This window comes from Arabidopsis thaliana, chromosome 4 (genome assembly GCF_000001735.4).
Source record: "Arabidopsis thaliana chromosome 4, partial sequence".
In the NCBI taxonomy this organism is placed as follows: domain Eukaryota; kingdom Viridiplantae; phylum Streptophyta; class Magnoliopsida; order Brassicales; family Brassicaceae; genus Arabidopsis; species Arabidopsis thaliana.
The window spans coordinates 15,767,152-15,786,240 of NC_003075.7; the positions used below are offsets into that span (position 1 = coordinate 15,767,152).

Here is a 19,089-nt window from a genome sequence, read left to right on the forward strand (position 1 = left end):
AACGGCAACCCAAAAGCAAAAGCACCTTTACGGTTCAAATTGAAAATCTGAGCGTCAAAACGAGAAAATTGAAATTTTAAAGAAAAAAAAAAAAGAATACAATAATACGCGGTCACAGATAGAGAGAGCTCTGTGTATAGAAGGGAAATCAAAAATTCAAACGCTACAGATTCTTTCTGTTTCTTTCTACATCTGCCTGCATTTGGGCGCTCCTCACTTCCCCGGCGTTGCAATCGCCGACTAGGGTTTTTCTTCAGATCTCCGGCGGTTACTCTATTTCCGCCGCTCATGGACTCAGATTCTTCTAAATCGCGGATTGATCAGGTCAGTTTCTCTCTTTCTTTTTCTCTTTGCTTAATTTGTCTCCACGAACTTCGGACGAATGTTTGTGTTCTTCTTCATCTCTTTCTCCTCTTTCTCTGTGTGAAAATTCGTGCTTGCTGCAACAACTTCAAGTTTCTCAACACTTCAAAAACTTGTGCTTTTTGAAATCTGACCTATATCGATTCAAATGGATGAACCTTGTACTTTGTTGAGTCTTCGATTCATTGGATTGTTTTGGGCACTCCCAGTAACTTGAATTGAATCACATTTTGGTGGAATCCTATCATTTGAATTTTCTACTAAGTCAGTGAAGTCTTTTCATGAACAAAGTCTTACACTTTGTTAAGGATTTTCCATGAATTAGATTAAAAAGTAATGTTTTTAAAGCTTTTTCTTCAGTCAAATTTTGAAATTAGTTAGGATGAATGAGAAGTGGGTCAAAAGTCGGAGTTTTGTGACATTGAAGCTTAAGTGTGTTTGTACTGAATCATTTTTCTTATGTTGCTTGTCACTGTACTATCAGTTTTATGTATCGAAGAAGAGGAAACACCAGTCACCAAATTTAAAGTCTGGGAGGAATGAGAAAAATGTGAAGGTGACAGGGGAAAGATCTCCTGGAGACAAAGGCACTTTGGACAGTTACTTGAAAGCCTCTCTGGATGACAAGAGTACTACCAATAGTGGGTTGCAGGCAAGGCAGGAAGCGTTTACAAGAAAATTGGATTTGGAGGTTTCTGCTTCGTCTGTTGGTCAAAATATACACCCTTGCCTGCCTAAACCTGTAAGTTTTGCAACTTTTAAGGAGTGTTTGGGCCAGAACGGATCTCAAGATTTGCATAAAGAAGGTGTTGCAGCTGAAACTCATGCTACAGATGGTTTACTCTGTGCTAACCAGAAAGATAATTCAGAACTACGAGACTTTGCCACTAGTTTCTTGTCCTTGTATTGTAGGTAATGTGCTTTCATTGTGCCACATTTTTATTCTTTCCATTATCATCGAGGAGTTAGTTACATGCTTACATTCTTTTATTATGTCTGACTTTTGTTCTGAAATTTAGATTTTGTAAATTGTGCTTGTCTGTTTTTTGCAGTGGAGTGCAGTCTGTTGTTGGCTCACCTCCACATCAGAAGGAAAATGAATTGAAGCGTCGAAGCAGTTCATCATCACTTGCCCAAGATATACAAATTTCTCACAAGAGGCGTTGTGAGTCCGAAAATATACCATCACTAGATGATCTTACAAATCCTCTCGGGAGTAAGCCTGAATCACTCGCTAGGAATGGTAATAATAGAGATAAACCTGTTTCAGACCCTACAAAGAAGGTATAATTGGAATCAACAATCGTGATTACCTGTCCTCCTACTAAACTAATTTATCTCAAATAATTTTATGTGTTTGCTCTGATATATTCATAGATGCCGAGCAATGAATCTGTTGAAATTCCAATGGGCTTGAGGAAGTGTAGTAAGGCGCCAGAATCATCTGCTCATCTAACTGAATTCCACACGCCTGGATCAGCCATTAAATCATGTCCTGTTGGAACCCCTAAGTCAGGATGTGGTAGCTCAATGTTCTCACCTGGTGAGGCTTTCTGGAATGAAGCAATTCAAGTTGCTGATGGTTTGACAATTCCAATTGAAAATTTTGGTTCTGTAGAAGCTAAAGTTAGAGATCAACATGTAACTATTCTTTCATGCAGCAAGAAAACAGATAAATGCACTGAAAAGTTAGAGAGGAGTTTAGATTTAGATGAAATCAGAGTAAAGGATAAAGATGCCATTGGTTTTTCAAAGGTAGTGGAGAAGCATGGGAGAGATTTTAATAAAGAAGTATATCAGCTTCCTGTCAAGAATCTTGAACTTTTGTTTCAAGATAAGAACATTAATGGAGGTATTCAAGAGCGATGTGCTTCATTTGATCAAAATAACATTACTCTAGGAAGCAGTAGGATCTCTGAATCTGCTTTCGTCGGTAATAAAGGATGTGAAAATCTTGATATTGCAAATAATGCTCAGGCAGATAAAGGTTTGATAGGCAAGATGTATCCAGAACCCGAAGGAAAGAAAGTTTTACTGTGTGAGGAAAATCGTGGTGTAAGATCTGTTTCTATGATAAGCAACATGAGGAAACCAGTTGGTTCTAGTGAATCCGAAGAAAGTCATACTCCTTCAAGCTCTCATCGTAATTACGATGGCTTGAGTCTCAGCACTTGGCTTCCCTCAGAAGTTTGCAGTGTATACAATAAGAAAGGAATATCTAAACTCTATCCTTGGCAGGTACATAACTATTAGTTGATGTGTGGGTTGTTATTTGTTAATTATTTTTGGATACAGCTGATAATATTTTTGAAGTGCCTACTCCTATAGATAGATAGATAGATAGATAGATAGATAGATAAATAGATAGATAGATAGATAGATAGATGTAAATCTGTTTCTCTATTGCAGTTCAAAAATAAATAATATCAGTTGAGAGCCTGCTGCTAGTATTCGCCATCCAAAGTTAATCGGCTCTTCATGCATTGTTCCTTTCATGACATTTATCATATCACTTGTGCCGTGGTTGTACATGTGATGTATGTTGGTTTTCTTATTTTTTAATGTTTTTCATGAACTTGCACAAAATTTATTGACAATTTTTATCCTCGACTCTATTCTTATATCTTGTATTTATACTTTCTAAATATGTGCCGTTGATTAATGAGTGATTTTAGGTCAGTATCATATCTGAAAAAGTTTTCCTATTCTTTCTTGTATGCCTGTTTGTACGCATGCTATTGCCTCTGAAGTCCTTTTCATGAGCTGAATACAAATTGTTAATTTTCTAGGTCGAGTGTCTTCAGGTAGATGGTGTTTTGCAGAAAAGGAATCTAGTATATTGTGCTTCTACAAGGTATCTTCATCGTTGGCTATGAATCTGATTCAAAGTTTCTTTTTCATACATTTTCTTTGGATCATGATAGCAGTATTATTAATCTCACTAGGAGGCTTCTATCTTACAAGAATTTATTATCAATTTCAAAACCATGCTGTTTGCGCAGTGCTGGTAAAAGTTTTGTTGCAGAAGTCTTGATGCTGCGCCGGGTCATAAGAACTGGAAAAATGGCATTGCTTGTACTACCTTATGTATCCATTTGTGCCGAGAAGGTTTCTGTTGTTTCTCCAAGCATCCTACACGTTTTGCAATATTACTTTCTGTAAGTTTAATCGTATTTCAAATTGGGTGCAGGCGGAACACCTTGAGGTCCTTCTTGAACCACTTGGTAAGCATGTTCGTAGTTACTATGGAAATCAGGGTGGTGGAACACTTCCTAAAGACACTTCTGTGGCTGTCTGCACGATTGAGAAGGCAAACTCTTTGATAAATCGCTTGCTTGAAGAGGGTCGTTTGTCAGAACTTGGAATAATAGTTATAGATGAGCTACATATGGTATGCCTTTTCACATATATCATCTGCATGGATCTCGGATAAGCTTATAAGTTATAACTGTCTGAAAACATCTTTATTTTTTATCTTTGCTTGTATTTTGCTCTATCTTCATATAGTTGATAACAAATGCATTAAAAGGAATCTTTTGATCATTGTTTATATAGGTGGGTGACCAACATAGGGGTTATCTTCTGGAACTTATGTTGACGAAACTTCGTTATGCTGCTGGTGAAGGCAGTTCAGAATCAAGTAGTGGTGAGAGTTCAGGGACTAGCAGTGGCAAAGCTGATCCTGCTCATGGCCTACAAATTGTGGGTATGAGTGCTACAATGCCAAATGTTGGCGCAGTTGCTGACTGGCTTCAAGTAAGCAAAACAAATCACAATTTGTGTGTGTATGTATATATTTTGCCCTCACTCAGTTGCATGACACTTTTCTGCATGTCTGTGGGAATTTATAAAATATGGTATATATGAAATTGCGCAGAGATACTGTTTGAGATTGTTAATAAAATTTATGTTTCCTGTAAAATGAAGACCTCTGTATCTCCAGATCTCTTAAATGGATGATGATAGGTTTTATGTATCTGTTACTTTCGGAAGCTATTTTTTCACCTCTATTGAAACTCTTTGTAAAGTTATTGTGGCCATTTAACCAGATTTTTTTTTTTTTTTTACATGTTGAAAGGCAGCTTTATATCAGACAGAGTTTCGACCAGTTCCCCTGGAGGAGTATATTAAAGTAGGTAGCACCATTTACAATAAAAAGATGGAAGTTGTGAGGACTATACCAAAAGCTGCTGATATGGGAGGGAAAGACCCGGACCATATAGTTGAGCTTTGTAACGAGGTAATGGAAGTTTTTGATAAAACATGTACTCATATTTTGTTCAAAAAGGAATACTCACATGTAATATCACGATCCAGGTTGTTCAAGAGGGCAATTCAGTGCTGATATTTTGCTCGAGTCGAAAAGGATGTGAATCAACTGCTAGGCATATTTCAAAGCTCATTAAAAATGTTCCCGTAAACGTTGATGGTGAAAATAGTGAGTTTATGGATATCAGATCTGCTATTGATGCCCTGCGAAGGTCTCCGTCTGGAGTAGATCCTGTACTAGAAGAAACTCTTCCCTCTGGGGTTGCCTATCACCATGCTGGTCTTACAGTATGTTTACACATTCATCATAGATCTTTTCTTGAACTGGCTAAATTATAATACTGGGACTGTGATTCTTTCCTATTTACATGGGCGACGGTGAATTTTACGCAAAGTGAATATTCCATTCATTGGCACACTGGGCAACTAACTCTTTGTATTACAGGTAGAAGAAAGAGAGATAGTTGAGACCTGTTACCGTAAGGGTCTTGTACGTGTCTTAACAGCTACATCCACTTTGGCGGCTGGGGTTAACCTGCCTGCAAGGAGGGTTATTTTTCGACAACCAATGATTGGCCGTGATTTTATTGATGGAACAAGGTACAAGCAAATGTCTGGTCGAGCTGGGCGAACTGGGATTGATACAAAAGGAGATAGTGTATGTCTAATTCTGTGACGCTGGAAACTTTATATCAGAATTTCTGTCTTGCTAAGGATGCATCGTGCCATTACTTTAGACAGATTGTTCACATACATTTTTTTCTTGTTTGGAGTGGTCAATGTTCTACGCTTTTGATTCTTGTTCTATGTTTTATTTTCTTTCCAGGTTTTGATTTGCAAACCTGGAGAACTCAAGCGAATAATGGCACTTCTTAATGAAACCTGCCCACCATTGCAGTCTTGTTTATCTGAGGATAAAAATGGAATGACTCATGCAATACTAGAAGTTGTGGCAGGTGGAATTGTTCAGACTGCCAAAGATATTCATCGCTATGTTAGGTGTACACTTCTGAATTCTACAAAGCCCTTTCAAGATGTGGTCAAATCAGCTCAGGATTCTCTTCGGTGGCTGTGCCACAGGAAATTTCTTGAGTGGAATGAAGAGACAAAGTTATACACTACAACACCCCTTGGACGTGGATCTTTTGGCAGTTCACTCTGCCCAGAGGAGTCACTTGTAATCTAATCTGACTTTCTATATTTGAAATTGCATTTTACATATTGTTATGTAAGCATGCTTGACGTCAATGTTTGTTGTTGCTGCAGATAGTGCTGGATGATCTTCTACGAGCACGTGAAGGACTAGTTATGGCTTCTGATTTGCATCTGGTCTACTTAGTCACACCAATTAATGTTGGTGTTGAGCCAAACTGGGAATTGTATTATGAACGGTTCATGGAACTGTCTCCTTTAGAGCAGGTAATTTTGTACTCTCTGATAATATATGGCATAACTATGTGTTGATAAACAAGAAGTATGTTGTTAGTTCTTCCTCTAAATTGACTGTTATTATGGTTTAAATAAATGTTTTTCTTCGTATTAAACTTTTAGTGTTCTACAAAATAGTTATGCATTCTCTTTCTCCTTTACTTCCGTTGTGGGAAGCTGAATTGCAACCTTCAAGTGTTTTGCAGTGCCTTTTGAATAAAACTATAGAAGTTAGGTCTTGATATTTGGGGATGTAGTTTTTTCTCAGAAAATCTTTATACGCTGATGCTGTTACTTTTAATCTTTCGATTTCAGTCTGTTGGCAATAGAGTTGGAGTGGTCGAACCTTTCCTGATGCGCATGGCACATGGTGCAACAGTTCGCACTCTAAACAGACCACAGGATGTAAAAAAAAATTTGCGTGGAGAATATGACAGTCGGCATGGTTCGACAAGCATGAAGATGCTTTCAGATGAACAAATGCTTCGAGTGTGCAAAAGATTTTTTGTTGCTCTCATCTTGTCAAAATTAGTTCAGGTTGCCCCACTACACTGCTTTTTTTTTGTTTCTTGTATATTATCTTTGCTAAAGCTTCTTAGTTTGGTTCATATATATGTAAACCCCTAGCAGCTTGCATGATCACCTACACTTCATGATATTTTGTTAAACTGATTACTTAACTTACATGTCCGACTTGTTTTGGCCCTTAAAGATTTTGGTTTGTATCAAAATTCCTATTTCAAAAATTGCTGACAATGCTTGCTTTTGCATCAGAAGGCATGGTGATGATCGACTTCTCTAATAGCTGACTTGTTTCTTTTTGTTCTTGAACTGTGTAATGCAGGAAGCTTCTGTGACTGAGGTCTGTGAAGCCTTTAAAGTGGCTAGAGGTATGGTTCAAGCGCTACAGGAGAACGCTGGAAGGTTTTCTTCCATGGTTTCGGTATTCTGTGAGAGGCTTGGATGGCATGATTTGGAAGGATTAGTTGCCAAGTTCCAGAACCGTGTTTCATTTGGTGTCAGGGCTGAGATTGTTGAACTTACTAGCATTCCATATATAAAGGTACTTGCAGCTTCCAGGAACTTATAGCGAGGATATGAAGAGTGATGTTAATAAAGATGGTTTTTGGTGTTGAATAAATAGGGTTCAAGAGCTAGAGCGCTGTATAAAGCTGGCTTGCGTACATCTCAGGCGATAGCTGAAGCGTCCATCCCTGAAATTGTCAAAGCTCTTTTTGAATCTTCAGCGTGGGCTGCAGAAGGTAAATTAGTTTTCTTAGACAGTTTAAATTGATGTATTTGTTGCCTTATTGAGATCTCTCAAGCTTATATAAACATCGATAAGTTAAATGTTTGTCAGAAAGAATATTGTATCATCTTTCATCTAATGTGCTCAGAGTTAATATGGTGTATCAGGTACTGGACAAAGAAGGATACACTTGGGATTAGCCAAGAAAATCAAGAATGGGGCTCGCAAAATTGTTCTTGAGAAAGCAGAAGAGGCGAGGGCTGCTGCATTTTCTGCTTTTAAGTCACTTGGTTTGGATGTTAATGAGCTTTCAAAGCCCTTGCCGTTGGCTCCTGCTAGTAGTCTCAATGGACAAGAAACTACTGAAAGAGACATTTCCAGAGGCTCTGTTGGTCCCGATGGATTACAACAAAGCATAGAGGGGCACATGGAATGTGAAAACTTTGATATGGATAATCACAGAGAAAAGCCAAGTGAAGTATTAGGTGATGCTACCTTAGGGGTTTCATCAGAAATTAACTTGACCAGTCGTCTTCCTAATTTTAGACCTATAGGAACTGCAGTCGGCACTAATGGGCCTAGTGCTGTTAGTATTCTTTCCAGTGATACTTTCCCTATCCCTGTTTACGATAACAGAGAGATAAAACCTAAGGACAATGTTGAGCAGCATTTGACTAGGAATGACCATATTCCTCTGAGTAGTAATAAGGATGGTACAGGTGAAAAGGGTCCAGTAACTGCAGGAAATATTAGTGGCGGATTTGATTCTTTCTTGGAACTTTGGGGATCTGCTGGCGAATTTTTCTTCGATCTTCACTATAATAAACTACAAGATTTGAATTCACGCATCTCTTATGAGATACATGGAATTGCTATCTGCTGGAATTGCTCCCCTGTATACTATGTCAATCTTAATAAGGATCTTCCCAACCTGGAATGTGTAGAAAAACAAAAGCTTATCGAGGATGCAGTTATTGGCAAGAGTGAGGTTCTGGCTTCTCACAACATGTTGGATGTTATAAAGTCTAGGTGGAACAAAATCAGTAAAATTATGGGGAATGTAAATACGAGAAAGTTCACGTGGAATTTGAAAGTCCAGATTCAGGTGCTTAAGAGTCCCGCCATTTCAATCCAAAGATGCACTCGCTTGAATCTTCCAGAAGGGATCAGGGATGAGTTGGTCGATGGATCTTGGTTAATGATGCCTCCTCTTCACACAAGCCACACCATTGACATGAGCATTGTGATATGGATTCTTTGGCCAGATGAGGAAAGACACTCAAATCCAAACATCGATAAGGTAATTCCAGATTGACTATTAGCGAAATCATACAATATATTTCATATGTCTCCTGATGACGGTGTTGAACAAGAAAAGCAACAATGTATAAATATATTTTTATCATTTGTTGGTTAGTCTCTATCATCACACAGATTTAGCTTATAGGTACTTCCTTAGTATAGTTGTTGATGCCAAGTTGCTAAAACTGTAAATGTGATGTTAAAGGAAGTAAAGAAAAGGCTATCCCCAGAGGCAGCTGAAGCTGCTAATCGCAGTGGCAGGTGGAGGAATCAGATCCGAAGGGTTGCCCACAATGGTTGCTGCAGAAGGGTTGCTCAAACGAGAGCCCTTTGTTCAGCACTTTGGAAGATCCTTGTTTCCGAAGAACTTCTTCAAGCACTGACAACCATTGAAATGCCGCTGGTAAATCTTCTTTTAACTTGCTTTAGTTACTGAGGATTTTCTAAACTTCACCAGCATCCCGCTGGATGATATGCTCAAAGTTAAATATTTATATTTATTTGCTCAAGCAGCCATCTGTGGTTGGTTTTCCTTTTAGAAATTTTGTATTGTGAATTTGTGATGGTAAGTTTTTGCTACCATACAGCTTCCTGACGAATATCCTATGTGATAGAGGTAGATAATGGCCAGGGAGGCAGTCAATTAAAGAAATTTCTAACTCTGCTAAGTTTGTTGTTTTGCGGCAGCATAATGCTTTCCTTCTGTGTTTCAGGTTAATGTCCTTGCAGACATGGAGCTTTGGGGTATAGGTATCGATATAGAAGGATGCCTTAGGGCACGGAATATATTGCGGGATAAACTGCGGTCCCTTGAGAAGAAAGCATTTGAATTGGCTGGCATGACATTTTCATTGCACAACCCAGCTGATATTGCAAATGTGTTGTTTGGACAGTTGAAGTTGCCCATACCTGAAAACCAATCTAAAGGGAAACTTCATCCAAGTACTGATAAGCATTGCTTGGATCTTTTAAGGTATTCCGAATGGCTAATTGCTTTTCCTTACATTGCGTTCTGTTTTTTCATCATAAAGGATAACAGATTATTTGAGCTACTCTCAGCAGTAAATTATATAACGAAAATTTTTGTGGTTATAATATCAAGAGCACGATTTTCCCCCTGCTACTGTGATTCTATTTTAGTCTTGACCATACATTGGAATACAACTTTGTCCCAGGAATGAGCATCCTGTTGTCCCAATTATCAAAGAACACCGCACTTTGGCAAAGCTCTTAAATTGTACACTTGGATCAATTTGTTCGCTTGCTAAACTACGCTTGAGCACGCAAAGGTACACTTTGCATGGCCGCTGGCTTCAAACATCAACAGCAACTGGGCGGCTTTCCATAGAAGAGCCTAATCTCCAAGTATGACTTCTGCTATGTTTGCTCTTTCATTCTATCGTGTATCTTAAAATCAATAACCATGTTACTTTTCTGCAGTCTGTTGAGCATGAAGTAGAGTTCAAATTGGATAAAAATGGAAGGGACGTAAGTTCAGATGCTGATCGTTACAAAATAAATGCACGTGATTTCTTTGTTCCTACTCAGGTAAATTTCTGTAAGTGTTGTGTCTTTGGTCTGCAAACCAACAAGAAAACATATTTCTTAAAAACAAATTGCACAACTGAAAGAATTTATTTCCTCCAAAGCATAATTTTAGAGAGGTCAGTAGCTTGGGTCTCCTCCTGAGTTATTGGGCTAGTTACTCGATTAGGGAATATCACATATGCATTTGAAAAGGTATTGGAAGGGCATAGTTGCTAAGTCAATACTATTCTTATTGTTAAACTCATTCAGTCTGGATTAATGAAGAGGACAACTCAATATTGCACAACTCCACAGTAGGGTAGAACCATACTAGATAGGCTTTTACTGGCAAGAGTGTTTAGTATGTCACACCATCTTTGGTGCCATGTATTATTCAATCACCTTAGCCATAAGAGATTTCTGGTTTTCTTGAAGGTTGAATATAATGTTCATTGTTTCCACCACAGGAAAATTGGTTACTCTTGACGGCAGATTATTCACAGATAGAGTTGCGACTTATGGCACACTTTTCTAGAGATTCCTCGTTGATTTCAAAGCTTAGTCAGCCAGAAGGCGATGTCTTTACGATGATAGCTGCAAAATGGACTGGAAAAGCCGAGGATTCTGTTAGTCCACATGATAGAGATCAGACCAAAAGATTGATCTACGGAATTCTTTATGGAATGGGTGCAAACAGACTCGCAGAACAGCTTGAGTGCACCTCAGATGAAGCTAAGGAGAAAATTCGAAGCTTTAAAAGTTCTTTCCCTGCAGTCACCTCTTGGCTAAACGAAACGATTTCATTCTGCCAGGAAAAAGGGTGGGGATGTTACCGTCTATTTCCCCTTCTATTTGTTTTGAATGCAGTCCTATGTGTTCCTTTAAACCACATATTTATGTGATCAATTCTGAAGCTATATTTTCATTATTTCTTGCTGGAGACAGAATATGCAGCTTTATAATTAATTTGGTTGCTTCTTTATGCACTATAATCTTAATTGTAGAACATTTTGATATGCAGATACATTCAGACTCTCAAGGGAAGAAGGCGGTTCTTGTCGAAAATAAAATTTGGGAATGCCAAAGAGAAATCGAAGGCTCAAAGGCAAGCTGTAAATTCCATGTGCCAGGTCTGATCTTGTTTCTTCCTTTCTTTCTCCGGGACGCTTAATGTTATGCTTTCATGTTTAATATACTGCCCATATACCAAATCGATCTATTTAAATTGAAAAAGTGTACTCTTCCCTTTTTCGTTCTTTGGTTGGTGGTAATGGTTTTAAGAGGTCTCGTTCCCTTGAGGTAGAATATTGTTGAAGAAGTCCCTAACATTTACTTCCAGACCATAAAATTTTAAAGGGTTTGTGGTTTTATTCAGGGATCTGCTGCTGATATTATCAAGATTGCGATGATAAACATATATTCTGCAATTGCTGAAGATGTTGATACCGCAGCATCTAGTTCTTCAAGTGAAACTAGATTTCACATGTTGAAGGGACGATGCCGAATTCTTCTACAAGTGAGTTTTCCACTTTTTTTTTTGTTTCACTTTGGTTTCTTTCCATATACATAACATTGTACTTCCTTCTGCAAGTAAATTTTTCATATTGTCTATAGCTTATAATTGGGACATTATGATACAGGTACATGATGAACTTGTGCTGGAAGTTGATCCTTCTTACGTAAAACTAGCTGCAATGTTGCTACAAACCAGCATGGAAAATGCGGTGTCACTTCTTGGTATGTTCCTCATATACTAGGCTTTTATTAAGTGATGTATATATATGTGTATATATATTGAACATCACTGATTCTATCCTATATTTTACAGTCCCTCTTCATGTGAAACTGAAAGTTGGGAAAACATGGGGTTCTTTAGAGCCGTTTCAGACTGATTAAGACATGAGCAAAATTGCAATAAGTCTTGAAATCTCAATAGAAGAGCCTTGGATGGTCTTGAGCAACTCGCTCACAAAAATGTTCCAACATCCAATGGCTGGACTTGATAGTTGATACCATGCTGCTTTGTCTTCATGAAGTGATGAAGAGAAATGATTTCACCGGTTACATTGACATTCCTTAGATATGGAGATGGATCTGAATGGATCATTCCAAAGGGATTTGCTCCTGCTGTGTTCTCTCAGAGGAGGCTCTCAACTTATCAGCCCGAAAGAGAGTCAATGTAAAGGTAAAAGGTCTAACCAAAAATAGGTAACTTCAATAGCTACTTTAGACAGTGACTATTATTAACATGACCAAAATCATAGAAAGATTAGGCAAAAAGTAACTTGAGGATTTGATTGTAAAAGTTTAATGTCAACTTTTTTTCTATATGTACTCATGGTTCCAAAAGAGTAAGTATATATACATTAGTTAATCCTGTACTCCCTCAGATAATACATACATTTTAAAATACTTTGAAATTCATATAAAGGATATGTCGATATCTATAAAGTAAAAACCACTTATGCAACGAGCACTAGACTTATCCCGTGAACCTATCAACCCTGAAAAAATATACTTTTTCGTAGCTGAAAATTCTCTAGGGGGACCAATTGAAACTTGGAATCCATCTTCCAAAACTTGTCCAATTCAGATAAGTAAAAATGTATTATTGTATTAGTAAAGACATGAAATGGTGGTTGCTCACAAGCGGCAATGATGCAAACCAAACCAAGAGTGATTTGCTCTGCTGTCTAATAGTGTTGTCTTAGCACTAAAATTGAAAAACAACAAAAGAATTTAAGACAAAAAAAAAAGAAATGATTGTTAATCCAATAATCCCCGGAAAAAGGAAAAAAAGTACAGTGAGAAAGCGATAACACATTCTCAGCGTCAGAAGCTTACACTGCTCTATACGACAAAAACCTCACCTGCTTCCTCCTCCTCTATGAGTTAGTGAATACTGACTGAATAAGTTTTCACAATCCTTTGCATACATCACAAAACGGCATCGTTTTGATGTCGCTCTCTCCTTCTTCCTCGCCGGCTCCGGCAACTTCCCCGCCTGCCATGTCATTACCTCCGGCAGATTCCGTACCTGACACGTCATCACCTCCAGCTCCTCCTTTGTCTCCTCTTCCCCCACCATTGAGCTCTCCTCCGCCGTTGCCTTCACCACCGCCTCTCTCCGCTCCCACCGCTTCCCCACCGCCTCTTCCGGTTGAATCCCCACCGTCTCCTCCTATAGAATCACCACCGCCTCCTCTACTGGAATCACCTCCTCCTCCTCCGTTGGAATCTCCATCTCCACCGTCTCCTCACGTCTCAGCTCCTTCCGGTTCACCGCCATTACCCTTCCTTCCCGCCAAACCTTCTCCGCCGCCTTCTTCACCTCCCTCCGAGACAGTTCCGCCGGGAAATACGATTTCTCCACCACCTCGTTCACTTCCCTCCGAATCAACCCCGCCGGTGAACACAGCTTCTCCTCCACCGCCATCTCCTCCTCGCCGCCGTAGTGGCCCTAAGCCTTCGTTTCCTCCTCCCATCAATTCTTCTCCACCAAATCCTTCTCCGAACACTCCGTCACTCCCAGAAACTTCTCCTCCACCTAAACCACCGCTCTCAACGACGCCATTTCCCTCCTCATCCACTCCCCCGCCTAAGAAGTCCCCTGCAGCAGTAACTCTTCCTTTCTTTGGGCCAGCGGGCCAATTACCGGATGGGACCGTAGCACCTCCTATTGGGCCTGTTATAGAGCCCAAGACGAGTCCAGCCGAATCAATATCTCCGGGAACGCCACAGCCACTGGTTCCGAAGAGTCTACCTGTAACGACGTCGTATCACCGATCATCCGCCGGATTCTTATTTGGCGGTGTAATCGTTGGAGCTCTTCTACTAATTCTGTTAGGTCTTCTCTTTGTCTTCTACAGAGCTACCAGAAATAGAAATAACAACAGCAGCTCTGCTCATCATCAATCCAAAACTCCCTCAAAAGGTATAAACTTTGAGATCAATTTGTTTCAGACTGTCACTTAAAATGTAATGTAATTGTAAGTTATGATCTTTTTTGCTTGGATCAGTTCAACATCATCGGGGCGGTAATGCTGGTACGAACCAGGCACATGTTATCACAATGCCACCACCAATCCATGCTAAATATATATCTAGTGGAGGTTGTGATACGAAGGAGAACAATTCTGTTGCGAAAAACATTTCAATGCCATCTGGAATGTTCTCCTACGAAGAACTTTCAAAAGCAACTGGTGGATTTTCAGAGGAGAACCTTTTGGGAGAAGGCGGTTTCGGATATGTTCACAAAGGAGTGTTGAAAAACGGGACAGAAGTTGCGGTGAAGCAGCTGAAGATTGGGAGCTATCAAGGGGAAAGAGAATTCCAAGCTGAGGTTGACACAATCAGTAGGGTTCATCATAAGCACCTCGTTTCATTGGTTGGTTATTGCGTTAATGGAGATAAAAGACTCTTGGTTTACGAGTTTGTTCCTAAAGATACCTTGGAGTTCCACTTGCATGGTAAAATAGATATATGATTTCATCCTTTTTGATTTTGTCTTTAGTTCATTATGTTGAGTATTGTGAGAATATGTGTTGTAGAGAACAGAGGAAGCGTGTTGGAATGGGAAATGAGGCTCAGGATTGCTGTAGGAGCAGCAAAAGGATTAGCTTATCTTCATGAGGATTGTGAGTTGTTTCTCTTCATAATGGGAATGACAATGGCCTTTTTTGGGTTTTCGACACTGATATTGATTTCTGGTGCTTGTAATGCAGGCAGTCCAACTATAATTCACCGTGATATCAAAGCAGCTAATATCCTTCTAGATTCCAAATTTGAGGCAAAGGTGATCTGCTCTTTAATCTTATCAAAGTTTGGTTTTTAGAACAGAGTTTGCCCATTTTCGGTTTATAGTCACACCATTTTGTTCTATTTAACAAGATTACATGTAGCTTAGAGTTCTTGTTCTCTTCAGGTCTCTGACTTTGGACTAGCCAAGTTTTTCTCAGACACCAATTCATCATTCACTCATATCTCTACTCGAGTGGTAGGAACTTTCGGGTAAAACACCATCCATCCATGCTTTATATGTTGTGTCATTGTGTTTAAAAATATTAATTTACGGTTTCAAGTTTCAAGTTTCAAGTTTCAAGTTTCTTCCTTGTTGTATCGTAAATCCAGATCAAAAGATTTATTGATTACTAAATGCCTTGTGCACCGTCTATTTGGTATGCATTTAAACAGATACATGGCTCCAGAATACGCGTCCAGTGGTAAAGTAACTGATAAATCAGATGTATATTCCTTTGGGGTCGTGCTTCTAGAACTCATCACTGGACGTCCATCAATTTTCGCCAAAGATTCTTCCACAAACCAGAGTTTAGTAGACTGGGTAAGTCAAAGTACATGATGATGATGATGATACCATTAGGTTTTCTTTTTCCCACTAGTTATTAGATGAAAATGAAACTCCAGTATAACTGCAAGCTTGAAACTTCATTAGACTGTAAATTTTGATTATTCCTCAGGCGAGGCCATTGCTTACGAAAGCAATCTCTGGAGAAAGTTTTGACTTTCTTGTAGACTCAAGGTTGGAGAAGAATTACGATACAACTCAGATGGCAAACATGGCTGCTTGTGCTGCTGCTTGCATACGCCAATCAGCTTGGCTTCGGCCTAGAATGAGCCAGGTCTGAGATTTAGTTTAAATACATGTATTCGTCCATATATCCGAAAGGAACAAGCCTAATCCATGAATACATTTATATCTTGAAAAAAACTTGAATAGGTAGTACGTGCTCTTGAAGGCGAGGTGGCCCTGAGAAAGGTCGAAGAGACTGGGAATAGCGTGACCTATAGCTCTTCTGAAAACCCGAATGACATCACACCACGGTATGGAACAAATAAGAGGAGATTCGACACAGGTTCAAGCGATGGTTACACTTCAGAATATGGAGTTAACCCTTCTCAGTCGAGCAGTGAACATCAACAGGTGAATACTTAGTTCACAGGTTCAATAGGGCAAGTTTCACCACAATTATTGGGTTTTCGGATACAGTCATCTTGGGTTAACATAAAATGTTGTAAGAAATTAGACTACTTCATTCATTTGTAGTTAAGGGGTCCGAAGAACACTGCTTGTGTTTTGTTAAATGTATAAATTGGTTGTAATATTGGGGCACAAGTTTAATTATGTTGCAAATACTTTGTTTGCTTCTGATCTAACTTCTATTTCTCTGATTTCCAGTTTTTAGCTTTATGACATTACTATGGCAATTTATACTCTTATGTTTTCATAATATAGTTTTATGACATTACTAGGACAAGATAATGTATATGTTTTCATAATAGTTTTATTATTAGATAGTAAATAGCAGTTTTCACATTATATTTAGGGGTCCGTAATAAGTCTAAGCTTGCACATTTACTGAGCTTCCATCACCTCTTGTGTTGTCTGTGTCATAAACAGTGAAGAGTAAATTTGGAGTAGAACAAACAAAAGTCAAAATCAGAAAAAGTTTAATGATGGATCTGCGGCACTTCGTAACATTCATGAAGATCATTAAGAGCAAATTGTTGTGATTCATTAATGTTTTTGATACAGAGTTCTTTCATGTTCTAATGATGTGCCAAGGCATTTTGGGGCTTGGGACAAAAAAAATAAAATGTGGCCTATCTAATTTAGTTGAATAATTATTTTTAAAGAACCTAAAATATAACTAGAAGAGAAAAAGTGAGCTACAATACAAAATCAAGGTTCTAAATCTATATATTGAAATGAATTATTCTAACATAGATCAAACTTTAAGGAAAATACATGTTTGAGGCAACTAAAACTTGTTAAACCAACCAAATATTTTTAATAATGTGGCCTAAAAATGCACGGCACTGCTATAGTCTACTTCAAAGCAAGAACAAGAACTACTCCTATCAGAATCAATTTTCTTGGAATATAATGTAGACTTAACAGCAAACACGAAATCGGAGTAAGAGAAAAACAATGAATCGAAAATACGAACAGTGAAAGAGGTCAAATCAAAGGAAATCACTTTATACGTTGGATCTCCGCCGAGAGTCCAATTAGCTTCTCCCAGTTTGGTGATGATTTTTTCCAGGAAACTTCAGATCAAACGATGGAATCAAAATCAAGAGTCAAAAAATCTTGCCGCAGAAGTAGACGTCAAATAACAACTTTTCTAAAAATATAAACTAATTTTGTCGAACTTGTTTACTTGGCTCTTTGAACTCGATCGTTGAATTTCACAAAGCATGATTTTCTATATATAGCTCAATCTATTTTTGCTCTGAGTTAAGAATATTTATAACGAGTGTTGATGATGAAAATGAATACTTGTAATGAGAATAAAGATTAAAACACAATAAATTTCTTCAAGTAACACGAACAAAAGATTATTATCAACTATTTTAATTAATCATGAAATTTGCTACTTGCTTTTTAGTTTCTTACGTTCTTGTCTTTCTCGTTCTTAGCGTCTGTAAAGGTAATATATACCAGATATTTTCTTTCGATTCTGTTTCGTTACTTGCGTAATATAGAACTATGACCCTTACAAATTATTGGCAAACAAAATTACAGTGTTGACATTAGAAAAAACTAACAAAAATGTTGTTCTAGAACAATGTTTTTTGTTTTGTTTTTTTTTTTTTGCATTATCAATAATTGTTTTATCTAAAGAGCTTCAACCAAAAACAAACTAACAGTTCTTGTTGTAGAAGTGGAAGCCAAAGAACTGTGTAATAGAATAGAAGACATCGATGGAAATTGTGACTTTGAAGGAGAGAAGGGGTGCTTGAAATTCATGACGAATAAATATAAGAAAGAAAGACATGTTAGCTGCACATGTACTAACCTTTACATGTTACACAAGACCAAACGTTTTTGCGACTGTAAACATCGCTGCTCAGGATAAACTCCCCTAACCAACATTGCTTTTACCTATTTTTTAGTTTTTACTAATAGAATTGTTATGAGTGTTTGTAGTGTTGTCATTTTCATGACCCATAAATAAGTTATGTTATTCTAATGTATCTCTCTTTTTCCACACAAATTTTTAATAAAGTTATGAGTTACTTCTTTCTAAGTAGTTAGTATGAGTTTTCCAATCAATCTATTTTCCACGTTCAGTTTTCCAAATTGTATTGATCCTGTTATAGTGTAATTACGCATTTTGTAATTGGCCATGGTACTACAATACTAATACTATCATGTTATCTGCAGACTTCAATCTTTTATTTTTAAAAATTAATTATTAGCATTTGTAATATTGATGTAATTTTAATACAAACTGTTTATTAATTTGTTTGAAAACTTATGTGGACAAATAAAATTAGTATACAGAACAAAAAAATATGTTTCAATACCAAAAAAAGTTCACTCCCTAAGCTTTTCTGTCTCTTAAGGATAACATCCTGGATGAGGTCTCTCGATGATTCCCCCCACATACAACATAACCATATAAAAAAAAAATCATCAGCCAAGTGAAGCCTCGGGAACAGTAGTGTGAACCTTTGGATCCTTGGCCTATCGTCAAATGATCGACGACGGTCGAGTTGATTGATCCTACACAGTACACAACCTGAATGTTTTCCCATAGCATCTCTGCTTCATCTATTCCTTGCTAGTAGGATTGATCCCAGAAAACCATAAATTTGTTTTATAAAGATTGAACGTTTGTCTATAGATTAATTTTCAATGGATTAAACATTGTAAATTAATGGTCTTATGGATTTTGTGAGTTTAGATTATCAAGGTTAGAACTGTGTATTTTGAAAAGAATAGGTGATGCGTCATCACAATACACGCAAAAAAAAAAAGTGAAAAATATATAATACTAGTAAGTAGATTTACAAAGAAGAATTTTTCCAAAAAAGAAAGAGTTGATCCGTCGAACTCGTTAATTAAGAAGGCTCGTTGAATTTTACAAAGCAAATTCTAAAAAAAGATGCATCTATTTTTACGATATCTCGAATATATTTATTAT

General features: G+C 37.8%; 3 protein-coding genes and 1 non-coding gene across 4 annotated transcripts; all 4 read left to right on the top strand.

Annotated features, from left to right (window-relative positions):
* The first annotated feature begins 33 nt into the window (after nucleotides 1-33).
* AT4G32700 (MUS308 and mammalian DNA polymerase-like protein) lies at nucleotides 34-12,546 on the top strand. The gene is made up of 26 exons (NM_001085013.2): nucleotides 34-324; nucleotides 848-1,275; nucleotides 1,416-1,647; nucleotides 1,741-2,601; nucleotides 3,153-3,217; nucleotides 3,366-3,471; nucleotides 3,554-3,754; nucleotides 3,919-4,119; nucleotides 4,442-4,603; nucleotides 4,681-4,920; nucleotides 5,078-5,290; nucleotides 5,459-5,809; nucleotides 5,899-6,051; nucleotides 6,376-6,597; nucleotides 6,905-7,123; nucleotides 7,205-7,322; nucleotides 7,477-8,609; nucleotides 8,817-9,014; nucleotides 9,325-9,584; nucleotides 9,787-9,976; nucleotides 10,052-10,159; nucleotides 10,606-10,958; nucleotides 11,160-11,268; nucleotides 11,514-11,654; nucleotides 11,779-11,875; nucleotides 11,967-12,546. The coding sequence occupies exons 1-26, from the start codon at nucleotides 289-291 to the stop codon at nucleotides 12,032-12,034; spliced, it is 6,465 nt and encodes a 2,154-aa protein (NP_001078482.1). The 5' UTR covers nucleotides 34-288; the 3' UTR covers nucleotides 12,035-12,546.
* A 213-nt stretch (nucleotides 12,547-12,759) lies between these two features.
* On the top strand, nucleotides 12,760-16,352 carry PERK14 (Protein kinase superfamily protein). Its single transcript, NM_001342168.1, has 8 exons — nucleotides 12,760-14,072; nucleotides 14,158-14,607; nucleotides 14,689-14,775; nucleotides 14,863-14,933; nucleotides 15,063-15,148; nucleotides 15,332-15,479; nucleotides 15,616-15,777; nucleotides 15,876-16,352. The coding sequence occupies exons 1-8, from the start codon at nucleotides 13,097-13,099 to the stop codon at nucleotides 16,089-16,091; spliced, it is 2,196 nt and encodes a 731-aa protein (NP_001320117.1). The 5' UTR covers nucleotides 12,760-13,096; the 3' UTR covers nucleotides 16,092-16,352.
* Nucleotides 16,353-17,436: 1,084 nt separating this feature from the next.
* On the top strand, nucleotides 17,437-18,189 carry SCRL25 (SCR-like 25). Its single transcript, NM_001036698.2, has 2 exons — nucleotides 17,437-17,589; nucleotides 17,822-18,189. The coding sequence occupies exons 1-2, from the start codon at nucleotides 17,523-17,525 to the stop codon at nucleotides 18,016-18,018; spliced, it is 264 nt and encodes an 87-aa protein (NP_001031775.1). The 5' UTR covers nucleotides 17,437-17,522; the 3' UTR covers nucleotides 18,019-18,189.
* A 177-nt stretch (nucleotides 18,190-18,366) lies between these two features.
* Nucleotides 18,367-18,905, top strand: AT4G03325. Its single transcript, NR_144039.1, has one exon. It is a non-coding gene; the product is annotated as an uncharacterized misc_RNA (transcript).
* Nucleotides 18,906-19,089: the final 184 nt, after the last annotated feature.

Coding starts and splice junctions, on each gene's coding strand:
- AT4G32700 (NM_001085013.2), top strand. CDS start 289: ATGGACTCAGATTCTTCTAAATCGCGGATTGATCAG. Junction 11,269..11,513: donor CTGTAAATTCCATGTGCCAG/GTCTGATCTTGT, acceptor GGTTTTATTCAG/GGATCTGCTGCTGATATTAT. Junction 11,655..11,778: donor GATGCCGAATTCTTCTACAA/GTGAGTTTTCCA, acceptor ATTATGATACAG/GTACATGATGAACTTGTGCT.
- SCRL25 (NM_001036698.2), top strand. CDS start 17,523: ATGAAATTTGCTACTTGCTTTTTAGTTTCTTACGTTCTTGTCTTTCTC. Junction 17,590..17,821: donor CGTTCTTAGCGTCTGTAAAG/GTAATATATACC, acceptor TTCTTGTTGTAG/AAGTGGAAGCCAAAGAACTG.
- PERK14 (NM_001342168.1), top strand. CDS start 13,097: ATGTCGCTCTCTCCTTCTTCCTCGCCGGCTCCGGCAACTTCCCCGCCT. Junction 14,934..15,062: donor ATTCCAAATTTGAGGCAAAG/GTGATCTGCTCT, acceptor TGTTCTCTTCAG/GTCTCTGACTTTGGACTAGC. Junction 15,480..15,615: donor ACCAGAGTTTAGTAGACTGG/GTAAGTCAAAGT, acceptor ATTATTCCTCAG/GCGAGGCCATTGCTTACGAA.